This window comes from Halichoeres trimaculatus, unplaced genomic scaffold (genome assembly GCF_033239565.1).
Source record: "Halichoeres trimaculatus isolate MK-OKI-2021-1 unplaced genomic scaffold, fHalTri1.1 fHalTri1_scaffold_11, whole genome shotgun sequence".
Classification (NCBI taxonomy): Eukaryota; Metazoa; Chordata; class Actinopteri; order Labriformes; family Labridae; genus Halichoeres; species Halichoeres trimaculatus.
This window is the reverse complement of record NW_027437189.1, coordinates 2,939,884-2,964,848: the sequence shown is the minus strand read 5'-3', so window position 1 is coordinate 2,964,848 and position 24,965 is coordinate 2,939,884. Positions and strand designations below refer to the sequence as shown.

The 24,965-nt window shown below is 41.5% G+C and overlaps 1 protein-coding gene across 4 annotated transcripts in view; it reads left to right on the top strand.

Moving 5' to 3' along the window:
• The window catches only part of gripap1 (GRIP1 associated protein 1), a 41,654-nt gene extending 23,973 nt beyond the window's left edge, over nt 1-17,681 (top strand). For all 4 annotated transcript variants that reach the window (XM_074680852.1, XM_074680854.1, XM_074680851.1 and 1 more), the window contains 8 exons: nt 1,422-1,517; nt 1,649-1,705; nt 1,989-2,088; nt 4,722-4,852; nt 7,364-7,480; nt 9,502-9,595; nt 14,404-14,576; nt 15,096-17,681. In XM_074680852.1, the coding sequence (XP_074536953.1) occupies nt 1,422-1,517; nt 1,649-1,705; nt 1,989-2,088; nt 4,722-4,852; nt 7,364-7,480; nt 9,502-9,595; nt 14,404-14,576; nt 15,096-15,173 (846 nt within the window). In that variant the 3' untranslated portion in view covers nt 15,174-17,681. The remainder of the gene's footprint in view (nt 1-1,421; nt 1,518-1,648; nt 1,706-1,988; nt 2,089-4,721; nt 4,853-7,363; nt 7,481-9,501; nt 9,596-14,403; nt 14,577-15,095) is intronic.
• The last annotated feature ends 7,284 nt before the right edge of the window (nt 17,682-24,965 follow it).

The window sequence follows — 24,965 nt, the reverse complement described above, 5'->3', positions numbered from 1 at the left end:
AGACACTGACACTAAATAAAATCCTGCGTTAACATTTAGTTGAACTAAATCTTCATCCCATCTGTCAATAAAGCCTGCCACCGCTCTACTTCACCTCCTACAACATCAACAGCCCACCAACTTTCCATGCACCTGTGGCTAACCTCAAGTTTTACAGCCCTGGGAAGATAACTCCATCTACAAAAAGACTCATCTGGAAGAAAATACAGATTTTAATTCTGTGAAGATGGATTCATTTCACTGACAACGTGCTGGATTAAAATACATGATTGATATGTGGGAAGACATTAGCAAAAAACAAAAACTGACAATTTCAGCTTTATCATAAATATATCATCAAATTCAAGAATTCCTTAAAAAAATTCAAATGTTTTACAAATTTCTTATATTTATTTATTTTTTTATTTTTGTACATTTTTGAAATTTCAAAATCTTCTGAATTTTTTCCGGTTTATGAAGTTCCAAAATCTGTAAAAAATTTTGATTTTTTTTTTAAATGAGAATATTTGAATTAATTTATATTTTTGATACTTCACTTTTTTAAAATTGTTGCACATTTTTAAAATTTCAGTATCATTGGGATTTTTAAACATTTCTGAAGCTCAGAAGTCTGTAGAATTTTTGGATTTTTTGAAAAAGAATTTTTGAAATTTTTGAAAATTTTTGAAATTTCATTTTTTTTCAAGTGTTGCACGTTTTTGAAATTTCAAAATCCCTTGAAATATTTTTCCAGTTTTTGCAGTGCCTAAATGTGTGAAATTTTTGCAGATTTTTCAGAAAGATAATTTTGAATTTTTTGCAGTTTTGAAATTTAATTTTTTAAATTGTTGAACATTTTTTTTGTTCATTTTTTTTCCTCCTATTTTTGAAGTTCTAAACATATGTGAAATTTCTTGCAGTTTAAAAAAAAAAGTTTTGCAATTTTTTCCAATTTCAATTTTTTAAATTGTTGTACATTTTTAAAATTTTAAAATCTTTTGATTTTTTTTTTTTAATTTTTGAAGTGGAATTTTTGCATTATTTTTAAATAAGACCTTTTGAAATTTTTGCAAATTTTTGAATATTTACTTTAAAAAGTGAATTTTGAAATTTTGAAATCTGCTTTTTTTTTAATATAAATTTCAAAATTGTAAAACATTTTCTAATGTTTGAAATCTCAGCAAGTTTATTTAAAATATTAAAGACATCACATGTACTGTATGTTTAGATAACTTTCACTTTCTTTTAACTATGTACAGAATTTTACACATTTTTTAGTCTTTATTGTGAAGATAAATTAGATTTAGTGGCTCCAGAAGGACTTTAATCCAGGTGAGCTGAGAAAAATGGCTCCGACCAGTACTGTAGTTCACCAAGTCACTACATGTCAGAGATTCACAGACTTTTTCAGCCTCATGTGTGTTTGTGTGTGTTTGCGGCAGGAGAAGCAGTCAGAGGTGGAGGGAGTGAAGCAGCAGCTGGTGGAGGTGGAGAAACAGAAGGAGGAACACAACGACACCATTTCAAAACTCAAACAGGTAAAACCTGAAAACATCTGTCCAATCAAACTCTGCACGTGTGCAGAATCACAGGTACTGTGTTTTTAAAAACAGCTGCAGCAGCATCACGGCTAAAACACACGTCAATCAAAGCGTTTCTGTCTCTGCAGGAGATCAAGGACACGGTGGACGGACAGAGGATCCTGGAGAAGAAGGGAAGTGCAGCGGTGAGTGTTCGACGGTTGAATCATGTGATAAAGACGGAAAAACTTCCCAACATTTTCAGGGAAATTGTCAGGAGTGTGTCAGACGCCGGGTGACAGTCAGACGCAGACGAACTGGTGGACAGTCAGGGGAGTGATGGACAGACAGAATTTAAATAGAGATGAGACAGGGTGAATATATTTGCAGAGTAATTTAAGATCAGTCGGGCATGGAAAATAATAATTAGAAAGTAAATCCCTGACTGCTTTGTGTGTTTAATGTGTGTGTGTGTGTGTGTGTGTGCAGCTGAAGGACCTGAAGCGGCAGCTGCAGCTGGAGAGGAAGCGAGCCGACAAGCTGCAGGAGAGACTGCAGGAGATACTGACCAACAGCAAGACCAGGACAGGTAACGAGACACTACGGGGGCTCCAGAGGGTCAGAATAAAAACTGAAAGAAAAAAGAACACCCCCTCTTTAAGGTGGGATGCAGTAAACAAAAGACATCTGGAGGATTGTATGTCAGTGCTCTGTTGTTTGCTGGGGTTAAATCGTCCAATGAAAAAGCAGAAAGGGGGCCCTCAGCGTGAGTGTAAAGGAACCAGATCTGAAAGCGTCAGGATGAGTCTTTGAATCTCTTAAAAGGGTGTCACTGCCCTGTAAATGCTTCACTAAAGAGATTCTGCCAGATTGTTTTTGTGTGTGTGTGTCTGTGTGTGTGTGTGTGTGTCCTAAGTGGCTGAGAGATGTGATTGTAACGTGACCGATGGGTCCGATAATCGACGGCGTGCTCGTCCTGCGTCAGGAGGTTCTGGCTCAGCCCGGAACCTGCTGCTCAATATTTAATGCAGCGCTCTGATTCCCAGAGCTGAGGTGGACACACTGGCGTCAGCTGGCAAAACACACACACACATACACCACAAACACACACACACACATCCACACACATCTACACACACACACTCCTGCTCAGTCCGTCACTTCCTGTTGTTTAACTGCATCGTCTTGTTCTGGCGTCTCTCTGTACAGACGCTCCAGCTCCTTTCACGGACTTCCCTCTGTCTTCTCCAGCTATCCTTCATCTCACACACACACACTCACACACACACACACACACACACTCACTATCAGAGCGGTGCAGGGCAGTCCTCAGCATCATGTATAATCTATGAGCTGTGATGAATGTTTAAAGAGCTCTTCTGCACAAACCTGAGAATCAGACATTTTAAAGTAGCCTACTTATCTCTGCCCACTCACAGCACCTGCATTAAAGGGACGGTACACTGCATTAAAGGGTAGGTCCACTGCATTAAAGGGACGGTACGCTGCATTAAAGAAACAGTCCACTGCATTAAAGGGACGGTCCGCTGCATTACAGGGACAGTTCACTGCTTTAAAGGGGCAGTTCACTCCTTCAAAGAGTAGGTCCACTGCATTAAAGAGTGGTTCCACTGCATTAAAGGGACGTCCTCTGCATTAAAGGGACGGTACGCTGCATTAAAGGGACGGTACGCTGCATTAAAGAAACAGTCCACTGCATTAAAGGGACTGTACGCTGCATTAAAGAGACGGTCCACGGTATTAAAGAAACATTTCACTGCATTAAAGGGATGGTCCGCTGCATTAAAGGGACAGTTCACTGGGTTAAAGGGACAGTTCACTGCGTTAAAGAGTAGGTCCACTGCTTTAAAGGGACGGTCCACTGCATTAAAGGGACAGTTCACTGCAGTAAAGGCACGGTCCACTGCATTCAAGGAGCGGTCCACTGTGTTAAAGGAGCGGCCCACTGCATTAAAGGGGCCGTCCACTGAATTAAAGGGACGGTCCACTGTATTACAGGGAAGTCCACTGCATTAAAGAGTAAGTCCACTGCTTCAAAGGGATGGTCCACCGCTGCATAAAAGGGACTGTCCACTGCATCAAAGTGCAGTTCACTACATTGAGGAGAGGTGCATAGCATTAAAGGGACGGTCCACTACATTACAGAGTGACTCCACTGCTTTAAAGGGACAGTTCACTGCATTGTAGGGACAGTTCACTGCATTAAGGGGAGGGTCCACTGCATGAAAGACTAGGTCCACTGGAGTAAAGGTACTGTCCACTTTATTAAAGAGATAGTCCACTGCATTAAAAAGATGGTCCGTTGCATTAAAGACTAGGTCCATAGCAGTAAAGGGACTGTCCACTGTATTTAACAGTAAATCCTTTGTATTTCAGGGACAGTCTACCGAATGGAAAAGACAATCCACTGCATTGAAGAAACAGTTAACTTTACTGAATATGTGGACCACTGCATTGAAGAGTAGGTCAACTGAATTGAAAGGACAGTCCACTGCATTAAAGGGACAGTCCACTGCATTACAGAGTAGGTCCACTGTATTTAAGAGACAGTCTACTGCATTTAAAGGGATTGTCCACTGCACATATTTGACAAGGCATTCTGTCAAAGGGACTTTCCACCCCATTTAAGAGACTGTCCACAACATTAAGGAGACTGTCCACTGCGTTAAAGGTAAAGTCCACGACTCTAGAGAGACAGTCTACTCGTCTGAAAAATGTTCTACTCTATTAAAGGGACAGTCCACTGCATTTTAGAGGTGTTCAGTTCACAAAAGACAGTGCTGTACCATAAGGGACTGACCAGTCAGTTTCACAGGAGCTGTAAAATTATAAAACAGACTGTTCGGTGCATGGAAAGGGACTGCACAGTGCGTTTAAGGGAAGGATGCTGCATTAAAGAGTCATTTCAAACACATCAGAAGGAAGAGGCTGGAGCAGTGAGGGAAAAGTCACCTCGATAAAAGAGACAGTGCTGTGCATTATAGGGACAGATCACAGCCTCAGAGGGACTATTCAGACCGTTAATAGGACAGGTCACAGCGCTGAAGGGCTTTCCTGGAGCTATAAAGGGACAGTTCACTGCTTTAGAAAGACAAGCAGAGAGTGTATGGTCGCCTGCAGCAGATTTCTGAAAGTCTGAAAGCACAAACACAGAAACGATTCCATCTCTTTCTGATCCGGATCAATCATGTCCCCCTGCAGGTCTGGAGGAGCTGGTCCTGTCCGAGATCAACAGTCCCAGCCGGACTCAGCAGACCGGGGACTCGTCCTCCGTCTCCTCCTTCTCCTACAGAGACATGATGAAGGAGTCCCAGCCGACCAATCAGAACAAGGCGAGTGGAGCATCAAGCTTTCTGTCATCTCACCTTTCATTCGCTCCTTTCTGCATCATGTGACTTCCTCTCCTCGAGGTCACGACCTCGGAGAGGAGCCCGACCTTCGTGGTTGTGTCAGCTGTTCCCATCATGCCTCTCTCTGTTTTGTGTCCTTAAATTTTACATTTGTTTTCTCTGGAGTGTTTAATGATCCTCCACGGCGGTTATATTTAGCCTCTTTACTGTTTCATCACTGTGTGTGTGTGTGTGTGTGTGTGTGTGTGTGTGTGTGTGTGTGTGTGTGTGTGTTTCTATTGTTAGAAACACTGTAAATAGAGCTGACAGCTCCGGTTTATGGAGCTGAGTGTTTCTGTCACAGTGTGAGGCTCTGCTGGGTCCACTGTGGGGTGAGTTTACTGTGGTGGTACGGTCGTCATGAGTAACAGCGTCACATGACCAACCAGGTGTGTGTGTAGGTGTGTGTGGCGTCCTGCTGCTCTGACATTTCCCATCAGACACCTCTGCGTCTGTTTGAAGTCGTCTTTAAAGTCTCTGCTTTGAATTTATCCTTCGTTAATATTTATTGCTCGTCTCTGTTTTTATTTCCCTCCTCCATTGTTGTTGTTGTTTTGTCGACTCTCACACACACACACACACACACACACACACACACACACACACACACACACATATTTCACGCTCTGATCTCTAAAAAGTGTGAGACATCCAGAAAGCATTGAGGAGCGTTTGAGTCCGTTCCCTTCAGCGCCTCCTGAGGAAACCTAAAAGCGTCCGTCTCTCTGGGACGACGCGTCATCCTCACTTCTCCCTGAAGCTTCCTTGTTGTTGTGAAGCGAGCGCTCAGGTGAAATCAGGTAGACCGAGAGCTCGGATAACTCCAGGATCTGGTTCAGATGGCCCACAGCTGTGGCCCGAGGCGTTCTGTTTGTGTTGTCCGTCCATCTGTTCCCGTTACTCCTGTGAGCTCGATATTTTAGGAACGCCTCGAGGACGCTGCTCGGGTTTGTCTGAGAGAGTCGGTTAGACTCCACGCTGAGATTTCAGGGATCAGAAGTTACGACAAACTAAAGTCGGAGACGCTTTGACCTCAAATTTCAATGACGGTGCATTCTTCACATCCTGATTTTTAACATAAGAGTTTATTTTCTAAAACGAACAGTTTTTCAGCTACATGGTGGATCTGATGCAGAGTTAATTTTCCAAAGACAAAAACAAACAACAGAGTGGACGTTTTTAAAAGCTAGCTAAACGTTAGCAAGAAGAAAACTTTAGAAAATAGTCGATAAAAGCTCTCAGGTCAAGTGTTTTTAATCGGAGTATTCTCTCAGCCACACAATGTGAAATAAGCCGACTCGGCACTTTTTTTTGTGTCCGATACCACACCGCCTAAAACTGCTTAGAACCTCTTCAACTTGTGACATCACAAGTTGCCTTCACCCTCCTTTACAAGGAGCTGGCTGTGATTTGTTTTTGTCTAAATGAGGTTTTTGTATTTAACTTATGATACCAATGTGTAAAGGAGAAATAAGCTAGTCAGTTGGAGTTCTCGCTATCAAGCAATCTCCGAGAGATCTAAAGAAAGAAAAATAGCAAGTTTTCCAAAGTTTCAAGATTTTTTGTGGAATTTTTTGCAAAGTTTTTAAAGTTTTGCAAAGTTTTGAAATTTTAAAAACAAGTTTGATTTTTTATTAATTAATTACAGTTGATTTTTTAAAAAGTTTGGTTACTTTTAAATTTTTTAAAAAATTCAAATTTGTTTTATTTCTTTTTTTTTTAATGTTTCAACTTTTTAAATTTCAAAATTATTCAAAATGTTGGCAAAAAAAATTTAAGTCTCAATTTTTACATTACTTTTGCATTTTTTAAAAAATTCTATCATAAGTTTTAATTTAAATTTAAATATTTTAAATGTCAGTTTTCCTATTTTTTGCAAATTATAAAAGTTTATTTTTAAAAAAATATTTTTCAAGTTATTAAATTTCTAGAACTATTTTTTATTTTTTTATTTTTAGATTGTCAAAATTATTTCATTGTTATCAAAATTTAAAAAAAAATCATTTTTTCCAACATCAGCAAATTTATTAAATTTTAAAAATCTAAGAAATCACATGTCAAATTGTAAGAATTCTAAAAATGATTAGATAATTATTTAATTCATTTAAAATATTTATAGAATTTTATACACCCATTGTTTTTATTGTGATGATAGATTAGACTTTGTTGCAGACCTTTGGTCTTTACAGACAGTTTTTTCCTGCTGACGTCTGATTGGTCGATTTTTTTATTTCAGTTTAAAAATATCCTGAATATTTACAGTTTGATTCTTGTTGCTGTGTCTGTCCTCAGTAAAGCGTAGATGAAAGCATGATTCAGAGCTTTAGAATAGTTTAAATTTACATGTGCTCGATCTGACTCTGTAACCATGACAACCAATACTTTTCAACCTTGGGTGTGTTGGAGTTTGAACTGATGTTTTCATAAAGTTTTGTCTCTGTGTGTGTCCGTCAGTCTGGAGGAGGCAGCCCTCAGTCCCAGCGGCCGGCCGAGCTCTCAGACGACGAGGTGGGAGAGTTGTTCCAGAGACTCGCCGAGGTCCAGCAGGAGAAGTGGATGCTGGAGGAGAAGGTGAGTTGACGTCTCCGTCCATCCGTCTGTCTGTCTGTCCTTTGTCTAACCTCTGAAGAGCTAACGTCCTGAAAGTGAAAGAAAAAGAAAGCAGCTGTTCACTGCCGCTCGGCTGGACGCTGCGAGCCGACAGCCGGGTCAACAGAGAAAAGTTCATTCTGTTTTTAGAAGCAGGTTTATGTTTTTAATGTTTTCCCATGAATTATTAATGTTGTTTAAAGTCAATATTTCTGCTGGTCCCTCCGTGGACGCAGAGCTGCTGACCCAGCAGTTATTACTCTCCTCTTTAACGTTAATACTCCTTCAGTTAGAAACTCTCCGTTTCCTCCGTTTAAAGACTGAATCTGCTCTGGAAGGAGAGACTTTAAGAGTTCAGAGTCATTTAATGGACAGACTTACACTCCTTTTATTGTATCCTTAAAGAGGGGGTATGTGCTTTTTTCAGTCTTTATTCTGTCCCCATCGATCTGTGCCAATTTCTTAAATTTTGGGGGATCAGCGATCAGCCCATCCTTTCATATGAAACTGATCTTATAAACCTCCAGGAAGCTCTGACAGCCAGACATTGTTGTTTTTTGCTCTGAGACCTAAAACTCAGGACACTTCATTGGTTGTTGAAGTTAAAACATAAAGATTCAGTTATTAGTCAGTTATTAAAAAAAAAAAAATCAGTATCAGTAGGTCAGGCTTTTTAAAGATCAGTGATTGACCAGAAAATTGTGATCGGTGCACCCCTTATAAGAAGATCCTTAATGTGATGACTTCTTCATTTCAGAAAGTCTCATGAAGCTCTCGTAAAGATCTTGTTTAGATCTCATTAAAATCTCATGATTTTGAAAAGCTCTCGTAAGGATCTCATGAACATCTTGTTAAAGACCTTGTATTTTTGAAAGATCTTGTAAAGATCATGTGAAGGTCACATGAAGATCACATGAAGATCTTGTAATTTCATGAAGATCTCATGAGGATCTTGTGAAGATCTTGGGAAGATCTCCTGATTTTGGAAAGATCTCTTCGAGATCTCGTGATGATCTCATAAGGATCTCACAAAGGTCTTGTTTTTGGAAAGATCTCGTGAGGATCTTGTGAAGATCTTGTAAAGGGCCAGTTAGGGTTTTGGATTTTAAGAGGATTTTGTAAGGATCTTGTAAAGATCTTTCAAAGGTCTTGCCAAGATCTAGTCTTTTGGTGAGATTTAATAAGGATCTTGTGAAGATCTGATTTTGGATAAGATCTCGTCAAGATCCCGTGATGATCCCATAAGGATCTCATAAAGGTCTTGTTTTTGGAATAATCTCATTAGGATCTTGTGAAGGTCTCATATAATCTTGTGATATCAGGAAGATCTCATAAGGATTTTGCGAGGATTTTTGGATTTCATGAAGATCTCATATGGATCTTGTGAAGATCTCAGAAGGGGGTCGTTAAGGTCTTGTGATTTTGGAAAGAATTCATAAAGATTTTGCGAAGATCTTGCGAAGGTCTTGTCAAGATCTAGTGTTTTGGCGAGATTTAATAAGGATCTTGTGAAGATCCCCTGATTTTGAAAAAGATCTCGTAAAGATCTCGTGATGATCCCATAAGGATCTCATAAAGGTCTTGTTTTTGGAATAATCTCATGAGGATCTTGTTAAGATCTTGTGAAGGTCTCAAAAAGATCTTGTGATTTCATGAAGATCTCACAAGGATCTTGTGAAGGGCTAGTTAGGGTATGGGTTTTCGGGGAGATTTTGTAAGAATCTTGTGAAGATCTTGTATGATCCTGTGATTTCAGGAAAGATTTCATTAGGATCTTGTGAAGGTTTTGTTAAGATCTAATGATTTTCAGGAAGATCCCCAGAGGATCTTGTGGAGATCTTGTGAAGGTCTAGTGATTTCGGGGAAGATCTTTTAAAGATCTCCTGATTTTGGAAAAATCTTGCTTGGATCTCGTGATTTTAGAAAGATCTTGTGAGGATCTTGCTAAGATTCTTGAGAAGATTTTCTCAAGATCTTGTGTTTTTTCCTGTTTCTTCATTCAGGTGAAACATCTGGAGGTGAGCTGCTCGTCCATGGCTGAAGACATCTGCAGGAAGAGCGCCATCATCGAGACTTACGTGATGGACAGCCGCATAGGTAACACACACACACACACACACACACACACACACACACACACGATAATCAGAGGTGTTTAAACTCTCCTGGTACATGAAGTTGAAAAGGGAAGTGTTGGATATTTTAGTCTTTTGCCGTATAAATCTTAAAACCATCAGAGTAAAATCTCTGATTTCTCGTTCTGCTCCTTTCATCCTTGGTTGTGTTAAATCGAAGAGTCAGTTATTGTAATCGTCAGATCGATGTGCGAGTGTTCAAACATTTGCCGAGGGTCAGCAGGCAGCGCGCGGGCTCAGCGCGTCGTTCATCTCAGAGACACTTTAACGTCCTGCTCCCATCACCTGATACACCTTTACACGGCCCGCTGCGTGTTTGTCTGAGGAGGAACACGGATCAGAAACATCTGAGTCTGCTGATCACACAGATCAATACGCAGACAGAGAGAGGTGTGTGTTCACGTTGGAATGATGATTCTCTCCGTCCGTCTCTCCCTCGGTCTCTCTGGGCTTCAGAGCTGCTATTTTTATCTGTTTGACTGTTTTAGAGCCGCGATGCTGACTGTGTATGTTTTTAATAACTCCTCAAACCATCAGCTGATTTATGTCTCCATCACAAACCCTCCTCCTCTTCCTGTTTCTCTCTGTTTTTTCTCTCTGCTTTCAGAGCAGACTCTAAACTCTGTGAATCTGTGTTTTTCTCTAAAGATTATTGATTGTGAGTTCATGTTGGACTGTTATCACTTCAGGAACAAGAGACAAGCTTTGAAAAACAAAACAAACGTCAGCGTTTTCTCTCCTGAGGTTCAACTTTTACAGCATAAAGCGAAATAATAGGGACGGGCGACGATCCTCAAACATTCAAATAGTCATCAACATCAAAAAATTGTTCATGCGACGATTGTTTTGTCTTTGTTTTGTTCCTGTGTGTCTGGAGATCCTACATGTAACCATGGTTGCATTCATTACACTCAAAATTTCTGCTGTAGCATGACAGTGCTAACCAGTGCTAGGCCCAATGTTCCCCACAAGCTAAGGAGAAAGAGGTGAGAATGACGTACTGATGCTGCATTGTGAGCTAAGAAGAGACGACATTGTTATGGGAAATGTAAGAGCGATCCCCAATTAGATGGATGGGCTAGCTGTGCTTACTCAGCATCAGAGGAAATACAAGAAGGCAGAGTAGCATCATGCTATCACAAACATATCTAGCAGAGCTAACACTAGACTGGAGACTCTACATGTAACCATAGTCACATTGTTTACACACACAAGATTTCATCTGTTATCAGCCTGAAGCATGATGATGCTAACCAGTGCTAGGCCCAATGTTCCCTACATGCTGCTGAGAAGGAGGTGAGAATGACGTACAACTTTTGCTGTTTTAGCAAAGAAGAGATGACATGGACCTGTCCTTCCATCCATTGTTATAGGGAGTGTAAGAGCTATCTTCAATAAGATGGATGAGCTAGTCTTGCTAACTCAGCATCAGAGGGAATACCACAGGGTAGAGTAGCATCAAACTATCACAGACATGGCTAGCAGAGCTAGCACCAGACTGGAGAGCCTGTGCCTCCATGGCTTAATTTCAGCTGATATCAGCCTGTAGCATGATGATGCTGACTAGTGCTAGGCCCAATGTTCCCTTCAAGCTGAGAAAAAGGAGATGAGGATGACATATTGGTTTTGCTGTGTGAGCAAAGAAGAGATGACATCAACCTGCCCTTCCACCCATCATTGTGGGCAATGTAAGATATATCTCCAATGAGATGGACAAGCAAGCTAGCATCACACTGTCTCTAACATTGGCTAGCAGAGCTAGCATCAGACTGGAGATCCTACATGTAACCATGGTCACATTGTTTACACGCAAGATTTCAGCTGTTTTCAGCCTGAAGTAGATGATGCTAAATAGTGCTAGGCCCAATGTTCCCTACAAACTGAGGACAAGGAGGTGAGGATGAAGTACTAGTTTTGCTGTGTGAGCTAAGAAGAGATGACATCAACCTGTCTTTTCATCCATTGTTATGGGGAATGTAAGCTCCATTTCTAATCAGATGGACAAGCTAGCTGTGCTTACCCAGCATCAGAGGGAATACTAGGGTGCAGAGTAGCATTACAGAACCACAGACATGGCTAACAGAGCTAACACCAGACTGGAGACTGGTAACCGTGGTTGCATTGTTTACACACAAGATTTCAGCTGTTATCACCCTGTAGCGTGATGATGCTAACTAGTGCTAGGCCCAATGTTCCCCAAGAACTGAGGAGAAGGAGGTGAGGAGGATGTATTGGTGCTGCAATGTGAGCTTAAGAAGAGACGACATCGACTGGAGGAACTTTATGACCATAATGCATCTGAGCTGCGCAGCTGTCGACTGAATCATAGGTGACTGTCACCTGACATCGTACCCACAGCTGGAAAATAGAGGGCGCTGTTCTGCAGACTGAAGCAGCTTAACTCAACAAAGTGCTTTCCGCTGTGGCCGAACAGTGGGGAGTTAGCGGTGAAGTCACAGCGTGTGTGCATGGTAGCGTTAGCAACATGGTGCTGGTGAACACACAGCAGCTTAACGGGACTGTTCACGGCTCCTCCGATAGAATGAAAACATCGTCTCTCCTCTAAATCCTCCGACATGTTTTTCTCTTTATTCTGTTTCTTTCCTTTTTTCCTTCCTGCTGTTTTCAATTTCATGTGTGACTGGTTTGACTCCCCCCGCCATTAACGCTGTAATAACGGTGAATCTAATGGGCGGTAAAAGAGAGCTGAGCTGCTGCAGACCGGACTCTGAGAGTGTGTGTGATGAATATTTGATACTGCAGCTGTTTGAACACACACACTCACACACACTCACACACAGGTATACGTACACATCCAGCGTGTCTCTGTGTGTCGTGGAAACCTAACTGAGCGTCACAGTGACAGAGAAGCTAATGCTCGTTTGTGGTTAAACGATGAAGAATGAAGAAACAAAGATCCTGAGTTCAAACAGATGTAACACTCTGATGCTTTTTTAAAAAACGTGGTTGTGGATCATTTGAAGACCCTGAGGTGAAATCCTCTCAGAGCGTCCAGCTGTTCACCTGCACAGAAACACTTACAGGTGTTCAGCTCTTAAATATTAACCACACACACTCTGCACAGTCAGCATGCAGCTACTCCAGAAACACAGCTGCTCTCTGAGTGTGTGTGTGAGTGTGTGTGTGATAAACAGCTCAGTATAAACCCGGTCAGCTCTGCCTCCTCCTCAGGATGATCAGTGTCTCTTTTATTCCTTCGTTTGTTGCTTTTTTTTCCATCACTCCCTCTTTTTTTATGGCTCCTTAATGTGTGTGTTCTGCAGTCTCTCCTTAATGCAGCTGCCACACACACACACTCTGAGTGTGTGTTAATGTCTAATTTAATGACATCAGATGTGATGAACAAGCTTCTGTGTGTGTGTGTTTGTGGTTTAAAGCTCCATAAAAACAAGAAACACACCTCCTCCGTCCCCTCCTCTTTTTCTTATCTCCTTCCCTCTTACCTCGTCTCCTCTCCTTCCTACCTCTACTCACACTCCAGCAAGGAGTGGCATATGACTTTACATCGCTCTGTGGCAATTGTCATGTACCAGTTATAAGTGGCAGGTACCAATGAGTAACTGGCAAGTATCAATAAAAGATTGGCAGGTACTAATGAGCGATTAGCAGGTATCAAGGAGTGAGTGGCAGGAACCAAAGAGCCATTGAAAGTTGGCAGTAATAAATCGGGACGAGGCAAAGAGTGATTTGCTGGTACCAATGAGCGATTGGCAGGTACCAATGAGCGATTGGCAGGTACCAATGATCATTGGAAGGTACCAATGTGCGATTGGCAGGTACCAATGACCATTGGCAGGTACCAATGATCATTGGCAGGTACCAATGATCATTGGCAGGTACCAATGAGTGATTGGCAGGTACCAATGATCATTGGAAGGTACCAATGAGCGATTGACAGGTACCATTGACCATTGGCAGGTACCAATGAGCAACTAGTAGGGACCACCAAGTAACTGGCTGGTACTAATAAATGACTGGCATGTACCAATGAGTGCTTGGCAGGTACCAGTAAGCAATTGGCAGGTACCTATGACCATTGGCAGGTACCAATGAGTGATTAGCAGGTACCAATGACCATTGGCAGGTACCTATGACCATTGGCAGGTACCAATGACCATTGGCAGGCACCTATGAGTGATTAGCAGGTACCAATGACCATTGGCAGGTACCTATGACCATTGGCAGGTACCAATGACCATTGGCAGGCACAATGAGCGATAGGCAGGTACCAATGAGTGATTGGCAGGTACCAATAGGCGATTGGCAGGTACCTATGACCTATGACCATTGGCAGGCAACAGTAAGCAATTGGTAGGTGGCAATAAGTGACTGGCAGGTGAAATCAGCGATTGGCAGGTGCTAAAGAGTGATTGCCAGGTATCAGTGAACCACTGGTAGGTACCAATGAGTGATTAGTGAGTGGCTATGAGCAATGGGTAGGTATCAGTGAGTGACTGGCACGTATGAATGAATGAGTGATTGGCAGGTGCCAGTGAGCAGTTGTTGGGTGTCAGTGAGCAATCAGTTGTTGGGTGTCACATTTGGATATGATTGCACTCCCTGTCTTGCCTCTTTCTCCCTTTCCCACAGCACTGGGGTTCCACGCCACATTAATCGTCGTGTGTTTGAGCCGCTTATCAGAATCAGTTTTTTCAGGAGTTCAAGAAAAGATTTTAAGATGTGCCAAGAGACATATTTATCTCCTCTCCACCTCTCCTCACTTGCCTCCTTGTTTCCTTGTCTCCTCAGACGTGTCGGGCAGTGCGGTCGGGGGTCACAGCAGCTCTCAGGGGGACAGAGGAGGTCTGGGCTCGGTCCTCAGGGATCTGGTGAAGCCGGGAGACGAGAACCTGAGAGAGATGAACAAGAAGCTGCAGAACATGCTGGAGGAGCAGCTGACCAAGAACATGCACCTGCAGAAGGTCTCTCACACACACACACACACACACACACACACACACACACACACACAGCTGCAGAATACAACAAATATCAACAACCTGTTATCTATCTGTGATCTGTCCAGAGGATTCTGGGTAATGTAGTCTCTACTGTCAGACCAACGTTACATAAAACAGCTTTTAAACCAAGATGTTAAAAGTCTGAATATCTGACACGTGTGTGTGTGTGAGAACAGAGAGTGTGTGTGTGTGTATGTGTGTGTGTGTGAAGCGCTGCCAGTTGGTGGGTGGTGCTAACTGCTCCCATGATGAAGCGCAGAAATAGCTCAGAGCCTGTGTGTGTGAGAGGGAGTTAATGCGTTGCAGGGGGTGTAGTTGTGTTTTGAGGAGTGTGTAGGAGGGTAGATTGCCCAGAGGGAGGTCCACGTTACACACACACACACACACACACACACACACACTCACACACACACAGTCACCTTGACAGAGGAACAGTTTAAAGTTTGTAAAAACAGCTCCTGACTCTCTGTCTCTCTCCAGGATCTGGAGGTCTTATCCCAGGAATTAGTCCGTCTCAGTAAGGAGAGTCCAGGTGGAAGCACAGCCGGGTCAGGATGAGACTAACTCCTGGACCAGTCAGCCCATCTCCTCCCTGGACTCAGACTAACACCTGGACTCTGCATCTCTTCCATTCCTCCTCCTCCTCCCCCCCGTGTGCCCAAACTTCAGACGTGTCGTTGGCTTTAACTAATGTCTGGAGTTGCTGTAACATCACCTCCTCAGCTCGCCTGCTGGGCTCTGACTAAATGCTGGAATCTGTCCATCTTTTGTTTCCTATAAACTGGTCATCAGAGGGAATGGACTCAGCTCAATTATGTTGCTTTGAACGTACTGTAATTAGACTGCACCGCTCACTTCCATGGGTCCTGGCTACCACCTGGAGGAAAAAGGATTGTAACAGACTGTCTCTGTCTATGTCCTGGAACACAAACACACGCTCTGTACACTAACTGACTGACTCCATTAGCTCATCTGCTCAGTAAATCGTTGGGATCTGGATATTTCCTGGGCTTCTGTCTCGACTGTACTGTAACTGTCCACACCAGGTGTTAGACTCACCTGACAAAGAGGGATTTTTTCAGTTTACACCTGAAATTTAAAAATAGAGATTTCTCAACTATTATAAAAGAAAGAGAAAGAATCATGAAATCCTGAATGTGCTGAGACTCTAATGACATCACGTCGAATAAAAACGAGACGCTAACAACCGTAACGGGAGTGTTTACAGTTGGTAGCGTCTTGTTTAGCATACGAACCTGACAAATCTGGATTTTTTACAAAACTGAGTTACTCCAGCTTCCTGTTCAGCTTGTTTGTCGTTATTAAAATCAAAGTGAAGTCCACTTAAGAGGAAGTTAGCGTGATTCCAGCCAACAATTCAAAATTAAAAGTCCTCTAGTAGCAGAATTTCGGAGCGTGGTCTCGAAAGCAAGTTTTGCCCACATTATGCTCTTTTTTCCGTGAGTTTGCTCAAAGCTTTTAAACCTCAAACCTGTCGAATCCTGGTCTGGCTTCACGGTTTGTTGTTGTAGTCAATATGGTTATCATCTAGTTTGGACACACTGTTTTATTTTGAAAGGTGTTTTTAGGTAGTTTCTGTGTTTGACTTCCTGTGCGGCTGAAACACAGCTGAGACGGATCTGGAGTAACTTGGTCGATGCTCACTTGCTCTGATCAAAACAGGTTTTCCCCCTAAAAACTTTAAAATATCAAAATGTAGAAAAAAAAACAAACATGTTCAAATCACCAAACTTCTTAAAATCTAGAAAATTTCTACTTCCTGTTTCCTTTGATCTCAAAGTGTCTACTTCCTGTAACGTGTGCGAGTCAAACCCTCAATCACTGACGTGTTTTTCTAATATTTACTTTTCGTATCATGTGGTCCTGGCTATGTCATGGAGCACAAACATTCTGTTCTCATATCACATCTAGGCCATGGCTATTTCCTGGACTTTACGCCTTTCACAGCTTTTGTCTTAAATTTTTTCTTGTCTGTTTTGTTTTTCGCCCAGCGATGATGTGAAACTTTTTTGCATGTTTTTATTTATTGTCTCCAGATTCCTCATCCACAGATTGTAACATTTCCTGAAAGAAGACTTCAGGACTTTCTTCTTTTTGCATGAAATTCAAAAAAAATGATGACAAAATATTTTAAATCCAGCTTTATTTTTGTTTTGTTTGTTTTTGTTTGGTTTTTTTTGTTTAACTCTGAAATTGTCCTCCTGAAGTTTAGATGTTGAAGTTTTTCTCTGCGTTTCCATGATGTAGCTTTTATCCCCAGGGCTCTGTCTACATCCTGGATCACATGAACTGTAACTGCACTTTTCTGTTGTGTGACTCTTTTTCGGGACTCCAAATGGTGCGGGATAAAAAGTGAAACCTCTCAGCTTTGGCTTCTTTCCTGCTGACTGACTTCTTGATGATTCCTGCCGGGCTGGGTCTACTTCCTGCTTCAGAGCGATGTGTCGTTATATTACGTTGACTGTATTTTAAATCTGCTTCTGTTTCTTGTGATTATAAAGAAAATGTAAGAACTTTATTTTATTGATGAATCTTCAGTCTGCTCTGCCTTCGTTTCTCCTCTTGGACACTGACTACGTCCTGGGTTTAACTTCTGCTACAAGCTGCTTCTGTTGACCAGGATATGACTACATCCTGGACTACATGCCTGTAGCAGACCGCAGTGTGTTTCATGTTGTTCTGCCTGTAAATCTCTGCTTCATTATTGTTTGTACACTGCTAAAAAATTAATTTCTTTACAGCGCAGCTCCGACCTCTGAGGAAGAGGAGCCCAGACACACACAGCGCTCAGAAAACTGTAAAACACAGGATGGGCAAAGATCTGAGCTCCTGGAGACGGTCGGGCTGCACTGTAAAAAAAACTCACTGCGGGATCAGTCTATGTGCTGGGCAGTGCTGCTCTGTTTTGGTTTGTAATGTTAAAGTCTGTATATATTCCTGCGCTGTGACTTCTAACTGTATGAAGAATCAACTGATCTATTTATGAGACTGATATCAGGACGACGCTAATTATTGTAACAATGAGGAAAATATATGTGAGGAAGAAGAAGACGACGTGTCTGTGCTTTTCTTTGGTTTTCCTTACTATTCCTGAAAAAAAATACACAAGAACATCAGCTTTCAGTCATCGTTGCACAAAACCCAGTTTTTAACCTCTAATAACTGATGAAAAAGAAACTTCACAGACATAAAGTGAACTGAACACATCGCAGTCCAAAATATCTTCATATCTTCACAGGAAACAGATGTGAGAAACATTTCTATCAGGTGTTTTTATTTGTTGATGTTTGAACACAGCCGTTGTGGAATGACTGGGGACACAGAGCTTTTGACCTATACTAGCAGCCAGCCACCAGGGGGAGCAGACCTCACTTTGAGCCAGGCAAGACAACGTCCTTTTTTTTTTTTACAGTCCGTGGCAACTTTTTTTTTTCCCAAAAAATCTAGTGTAAGTGCATAAAATTTGAAAGATCATAAAAACTTAGTAAATAAATATTAAAATTAGAAGTTTTTTCTAATTCATATTCTTCATTGTAATTGTAATTTTAAAACTGTCTTAGCTTTCTACTTTTGATAAAATTGCAAATATTGAAAAACTTTTGGAACTCAAAAAAATTGCAAAATCAAAAAAAAATTAACATTAAAAAATGGCAAAAATGTTCAAATTATTGAAACAGAAAATTGCAAACAAATTTAAAAAATGAAATCTGATTAATTTTCAAAATGTCAAAATGACATCTTAAAAAATTGCAAAAATTTCAGAATTACTTAAACATAAAAAAATTTTAAAAGATAAATCTGATAAAATTAAAAAATAAAAATAAAAAAACTTTGATTTTTAAAAAAAAAAGTTGCAAAACACCAGAAATGCTAAAATCTTTTCAAAAAATTGAAACATTAAAAAGAAAAAATTAAAAAAAAATATCTAAAAGTAAAAAAATATGCACACATCTCAAAAAAAAATTAAAATTTCAAAAACTATGATATGAAACTTTGATTTTATAATATGTATTGTTACACTGTTTAACTCATCATTTTTTGTTGTTTGCTAATGTCTTGCCTCATATCAAGCATGTGCTGTCAGGCAATTAAAAAAATAATCTTTTTAATTACAGCATTTATAATCAATTAATCCAATTAATCGCATTTTAATCTTATTTCTGCTTAATGTCCCCAAATAAAGAATCTGAATTCTGGGACATTACAAAATATTAGTGCATGAATAATCAAATGTATACAGGAAGAAGAGATGATTTGAAAATCCACATTTTTTTCATCTGGCTAATATTAAAATGTTCACTGCCATTGATGTACAGAGATGTCAATTCGATTGCCACTGTTTACTGTGTCTTTAGAAGTAAATCATGTTTTTCTGCAGGGGCAGGAGGGGTCTGGCAGAGTTTGTCAATCAAAATCCTGCTCGTAAACTACTGTAGGTGAGAGCGGTGTGCTCTTTGGATGAGAGCTCAGCATGGATATGAGGAGAAGATGTGAGATGACGGAGACATCGAGAGACGCTGCCAGTCAGAAAAGTTCAGTTAGCTCACGCTCCAACTGAGGATGTGTCGCTGTAATTCAGAGAGAAAGAGCGGCGCCATCGTGAGAAAAGACGACGAAGATCATGGAGAGGATCAAAGCCTGAGATGAACGTGATCAAAAAAGTATGTTTTGTCTTTTTTTTTTCCTTTCTAAAAACTCTTTAAAAGTATAAATAAAGACCTGATATCATGGTTAAATCAGTCGCTCTTCTGTTCGTCCGCCGGCTCGGTCTACGTCCTGGACTGTGAGTTCCAGGAGCCCCGACGTTAATCTCTGAATAAAGTTTTCTCATTAAATCGTCTAAAAACTTCCTGAAGTCTGGTCCTCGTGTTCTCTTTAATCTCTGTAGGCGACAGAATATCAGCGCTGTGATTTGACTCCGCCCCTCTCCAGCCCTCCCACAATCCTCTCTGTTTTGTTCTCTGATGGAGGTCGAGTTCGGGGTTCCTCAGCGGGGAGACGCAGCCTGGCTCGCCACTAATTAGCTGTCCGCTACTTCCTGTCCCGCAGAGAGGAACAGATTAGAGAGGTGATGGCCGGGCGCTGACGGGGTCCGCCTTAACGAGATAGCGTCTGATTGGTCGGGCCGAGGGGTTAATTGAAGGGGAGGAAGTGAAGAGTTCTTTAAACGCTGTTTTAATTGAAGGAAAGCTCGGAGGAGGACGAGGCGTCTGTTTTCAGACGATGGTTAACTTCCCGAGCAACAAGTTCCCGCCGTCTGCGTCGCCTCAACTTTCTTTAAGACTTCCTGCTGCTGCTCGGTTTGACTGTCAGAGCGTTTCTGTTACCACCGCACATTTTTCCAGTGACGGAAAACCAGGTTTCTAATCTCTCAGACTGAAATGTTGAAACGTGATGAGGTGAAAGTTCAGAGAGAGCGGAGAAAGAGGAGAGGAAGGGTCAGAGAGAGGGGATGGGAGGAAAGGAGAGAAGGGGTGAGGAGTGATGGGAGGATTAAAGAGGAGATAAGGGGATGACAGGAAGGTGAGGAGGGCAGGAGGTGAAATGAGAGACGAGGAGGAGAGTTTGAAAGAGCCTCAGTCTCCAAAGAGCTCCATGTTAAAATAAACTGCAGTTCCCTGAGTGTCCACTAGAGTCTGTGTCCAGCAGTGAGTCAGTCCCCACAGAGCTCCATGTTAAAATAAACTCCAGTTCCCTGAGTGTCATTAGGGGCGTGGTTTCACACTACACATTAGCTCCTGTCTCTTTAAGAAACATCAAAGCACTTTGGAACTCTGGAAGTTCTGGAAGCTAACATTCCGGAATGTTCCTTCAAAGGTCAAAGGACAGAGCAGGACGTTTCTGATTGGTTGATGTTAGTTTATACAGTGGTCGATGGGTCTCAGACGATTTTCAAAAGCTACAACACAAATGCAAAAGTGCAGCCACAACGGAAGTTAAGGCGTTAGTTTTTCTAACTGACACAGGAAAGATGCAAAAGTAAGAATTTTATTTTTTTTAAACTCAGTCTGTGATAAATAAAGTTTCATAGAAGTTTCATCTTGGAATATCCTTCATAGACGTTATATTTACTAATTTACTAGAAAAATACAGAATGTTATATTTAGCTTTATGAATCAATAGCGTTAGCATCATAGCTATATTTAGCATAGCTAAAAGTAAAAAAGAAAATAATCATTTACTGACTTTTACAACTTTTCTGTGTCTGTCCTCTTAACCTACATTCTGTTGTGGCTTTTGCATTCATGTTTTTGCGTTTGAATTCCTGTTGGTTTTGCAAATCAGCTGACACCTGCCAGCCACCGTAATTTTATGATGCTCTTACTGTAACGAGCGTCATGTGACAATTTGTTTGATGTCCGACATGCAGGGTCCTAGAGTCTGAGGTGGGTCGGAAACTTTAACACCAGGGTGTGTGTGTGTGTGTGTGTGTGTGTGTGTGTGTGTGTGTGTGTGTGTGTGTGTGTGTGTGTGTGTGTGTGTGTGTGTGTGTGTGTGTGTGTGTGTGTGTGTGTGTGTGTGTGATGTAACAGGGCTCCCTAAACGCCCCGGGAAACTAGAGGGGCGATCCCGACATGTCTGAGAGCGAATGAGAGGAGCTGGAAGTCGGGTTACAGGGTTTAAAAAATTCACGAGTTTTCTCCTGCAGAGGCCGCTAAATATAGACCGTGTGTGTGTGTGTGTGTGTGTGTGTGTGTGTGTGTGTGTGTGTGTGTGTGTGTGTGTGTGTGTGTGTGTGTGTGTGTGTGTATGTGTGGACAGAATCTGTCAGTGTGTTGTTCTGAGAACATTTGTGACAACACCAAGAAAAACACCCTACTGTCCTTTATTCAGAATAAACGAGGACATTGAACACATCATCAGAGGACTTAAAGACAGCGCCGTGCAGGATGAACAACTGGAAATAACAGACTGGACAGTGAACGCATCACCAGGAACAAACGCTGTCACAAAGTTGACACCAGAAAAGACATTTATGGTATCACAGATAGACTCCAAAATTGAAAATTTAAGAGGCAACAAACAAAAAAGGCAGTGAACGCATCACGGAGAAGAGCAGCAAATGAATCATGACAAAAAACGCAACAAAACAAAAACAAACAAACAAAAAAAAATCATCATTTCGACAGAAATGGGTTAGGGTTAGGAAAATGGAAATGTACATATTGACAAAGATAAAGCTGACAGTGAATGCATCACGAGTAAGAATTGTAAAGATTAAAACATTAAAACGCAGAAAAAAAATCTTCAGTGTCAGAGAAGGAAGACAGGACAGTGAACACATCATCAGAGAGCAAACACATGAATGCAACACAACAATAAAAAACTTAAAGTAGGAAATAAAGTCTCTAGATACTGTCAGAGGCCAAATTTCCCACAGACATTAAACATAACACTGAGTAAAGAGTGATCAAATTATCAACAGAGAAATCTTTTTCCTCCTTCTTCCATCCTTTTAAAGTAAGACATCAACAGAGAAGTCAGAAAACACCTGCTAACAGAGGACTTGAATGCATCACAGACCAGTGGGTAAGTCAGTGAATGCACCACAGAACAGGAAGGTTGATAAACTGGATGGGAGGAGCATCAGTAATGAAGAAAGACAGACAGGAGAACCCAAGGGAGGACTTGAATGCTTCACCAGAGAGGTGGGGAAGCATACCACAGGGAAACCATAAAGACCAACGCTTGAGAGGACAGTGAACGCATCACTACTTAAAGTACATACAGTTTCCTGTCTGATGATGCATTCATGGTGAATTTTAGACCACTTGAACGCATCATTGTTGGAAATCAGAAACACTTTTTGTTGCAAAGATAAAGATACCAAAGATTCCAATACATGACAGAGACAGTGAATGCACCATGGGTAAAGACATGTCAGTTTTAATTCAGAGCTAGAGATAGGACAGTGAACGCACCATCATGGAGGGCAATAAAACTTCATAAAAGAAGGCAGAAAGTGCACACTCACAGAGGAGACAGTGAATGCAACACGAGACAGGACAGTGAACACATCAGAACATCACAGCAGGGGACAGTGAACGCATCGTTCTGTCCTCGTTAGTTTCTTTGACTGAACTCAAACCAACTTTACACCCTGAGCCTTTAACACACACACCGTACACACACACACACACACACACACACACACACACATACACACACACACACACACACACACACACACACACAGTGCGGGCCCCCAGAGGCCTCATGTATTGATTGGACTCTCAGTGTGTGTAATGAGAGCCACTGCGTTTGTTTTTAGCTCCAGAGTGGGAGGAGAGAGATGTGGCACTGCGGCAACACACACACATTAAACACACACACACATATACATTAAACACACACATACATTAACACACACGCAGCCATAGGTCCAATCAGAGCGGTCGGTGTCTTTATATAGACGCTCACTCGCGGCGCTCGCTGAGCTCGCTGAGCGATGTAGGAGGTTGTAATTGAGCAGAAACAGCCTGAGGTCTGATTACACAAACACTTTATTCTTTCTTTCTCTTCGTTTCTCTCCGTCTCACTCTGATCACTCCCTTCATTCACCTCCCTCAGTTTCTCAGGAACCGTCAGTTCAGCTCCTTCAGCGCCTCCATCAGACGAGAACATTTCACCAACTGTTGGACGGATTCTGATGAAGTGAGGCTCCACTCCTCACTGTCCTCTGTTTCCTCTAGCGCCACCATCAGGTGTGATGAGGATGAGAAGTTTAAAGTGAGTGTAAGGTGTGTTGAGAGTGAGGACTGTGAAATGAGGATGAGAAGTGTTGAGTGTGTGATAGACGAAAAGTGTGGAGTGTGATAAAGATGAGAAGTGTTGAGTGTGTAATAAGGATGAGAAGTGTTTTGAATGTGTGATGAGGATGAGATATGTTTGGTGTGTGATGAGGATGAGAATTGTGTAGTGTGTAATGAGGATGACATTTATAGAGTGTGTGATGAGGATGAGAATTGAGGCATGTGTGAAGAATATGAGAAGTGTTGAGTGTGTGATGAGAAGGAGAAGTGTGGTGTGTGATGAGAATGAGAAGTGTGGTGTGTGATGAGAATGAAAATTTGGTGTGTGATGAGAATGAGAAGTTTGGTGTGTGATGAGAATGAGAAGTTTGGTGTGTGATGAGAATGAGAAGTGTAGAGTGTGAGATGAGAATGAGAAGTCCAAAGTGTGTGATGAGGATGAGAAGTTTGGTGTGTGATGAGGATGAGAAGTTTGGAGTGTGTGATGAGAATATGAAATGTAGAGTATGTGATAAGAATTAAATGTGCAAAGTGTGTGATGAGGATAAGTGTGGAATGAGACAACTATGAGAAATGTGCAGTGTGTTGAGAATGTGGATGAGGATGAGAAGTATGCATTGTGTGATGAGGATGATGAATGTGGAGTGTGTGATGCAGAAGAGATGCGTGGGAAGAGAATGAGGAGTGTGTGTTTAGGATGAGAATGAGGAGTATGCAATAAGAGCAAGTATGATACGTGTGTGATGAGGATGAGGAGTTTGGAATAAGGATGAGGTGGGTACTGTCTGATGAGGAGTGTAGAGTGTGTGGCGAGGATGAAGAGTCTTGTCTTTTATTTTCAAACATTACAACTCATTTTCCTGTATCCTTTTGACTTTATTTTAACAACTTAAGTTGATGTTTTTATCCTTTTCCTGCTACATTAGACTTTAATCCTAGTTCAAATGTGATTTTTTTTCTCATATTGTTACAACTTTATTCTTGAAATCATACTTAAAAAAAAGATTCTTAATGCGGCTCTTTTTCTCCGTCACACAGTAAAACATGTTTGTGAATATTTGCAGTAGATTTCTTCATCCTGCAGGAAATAAAACACACAGAGGATCAATGAATCCACTGTAAAGTTAACACAGAGAGGAGCAGCAGCTGATTGAAGCTCTCTGTTATTTATCCCGTGTTGGCTCAGAGGTCATGACCCCACGGACACGCCTGGCTCCGCCCTCTGACTTCATGAGCTCAGGGTTAGTTCAGGATGAGGTTTATTCTCTCAGGTCACAGCATGATGTTTAATGATCAGTGCTTCTACCCTATAAAATATTCATTCATCTGCAAACTAAACAAGCAGCAGCTACGACGGAGAGTCTGAAACAGACGATGGACTGTAATCCAAACGTCTACGACTTTAGCCAAATATGAACGAAAAACAAGACGAGAAAGTGGAGACGAAGAAGTGAAGGAGGCTCTTTGTATTCTCTGCCCAGGTGTGTGTGTGTGTGTGTGTGTGTGTGTGTGTGTGTGTTTGGTCTTTCGTTGTGTGTGTTAGGACATCAGAGACAGACTGACCTGACCAACAGGT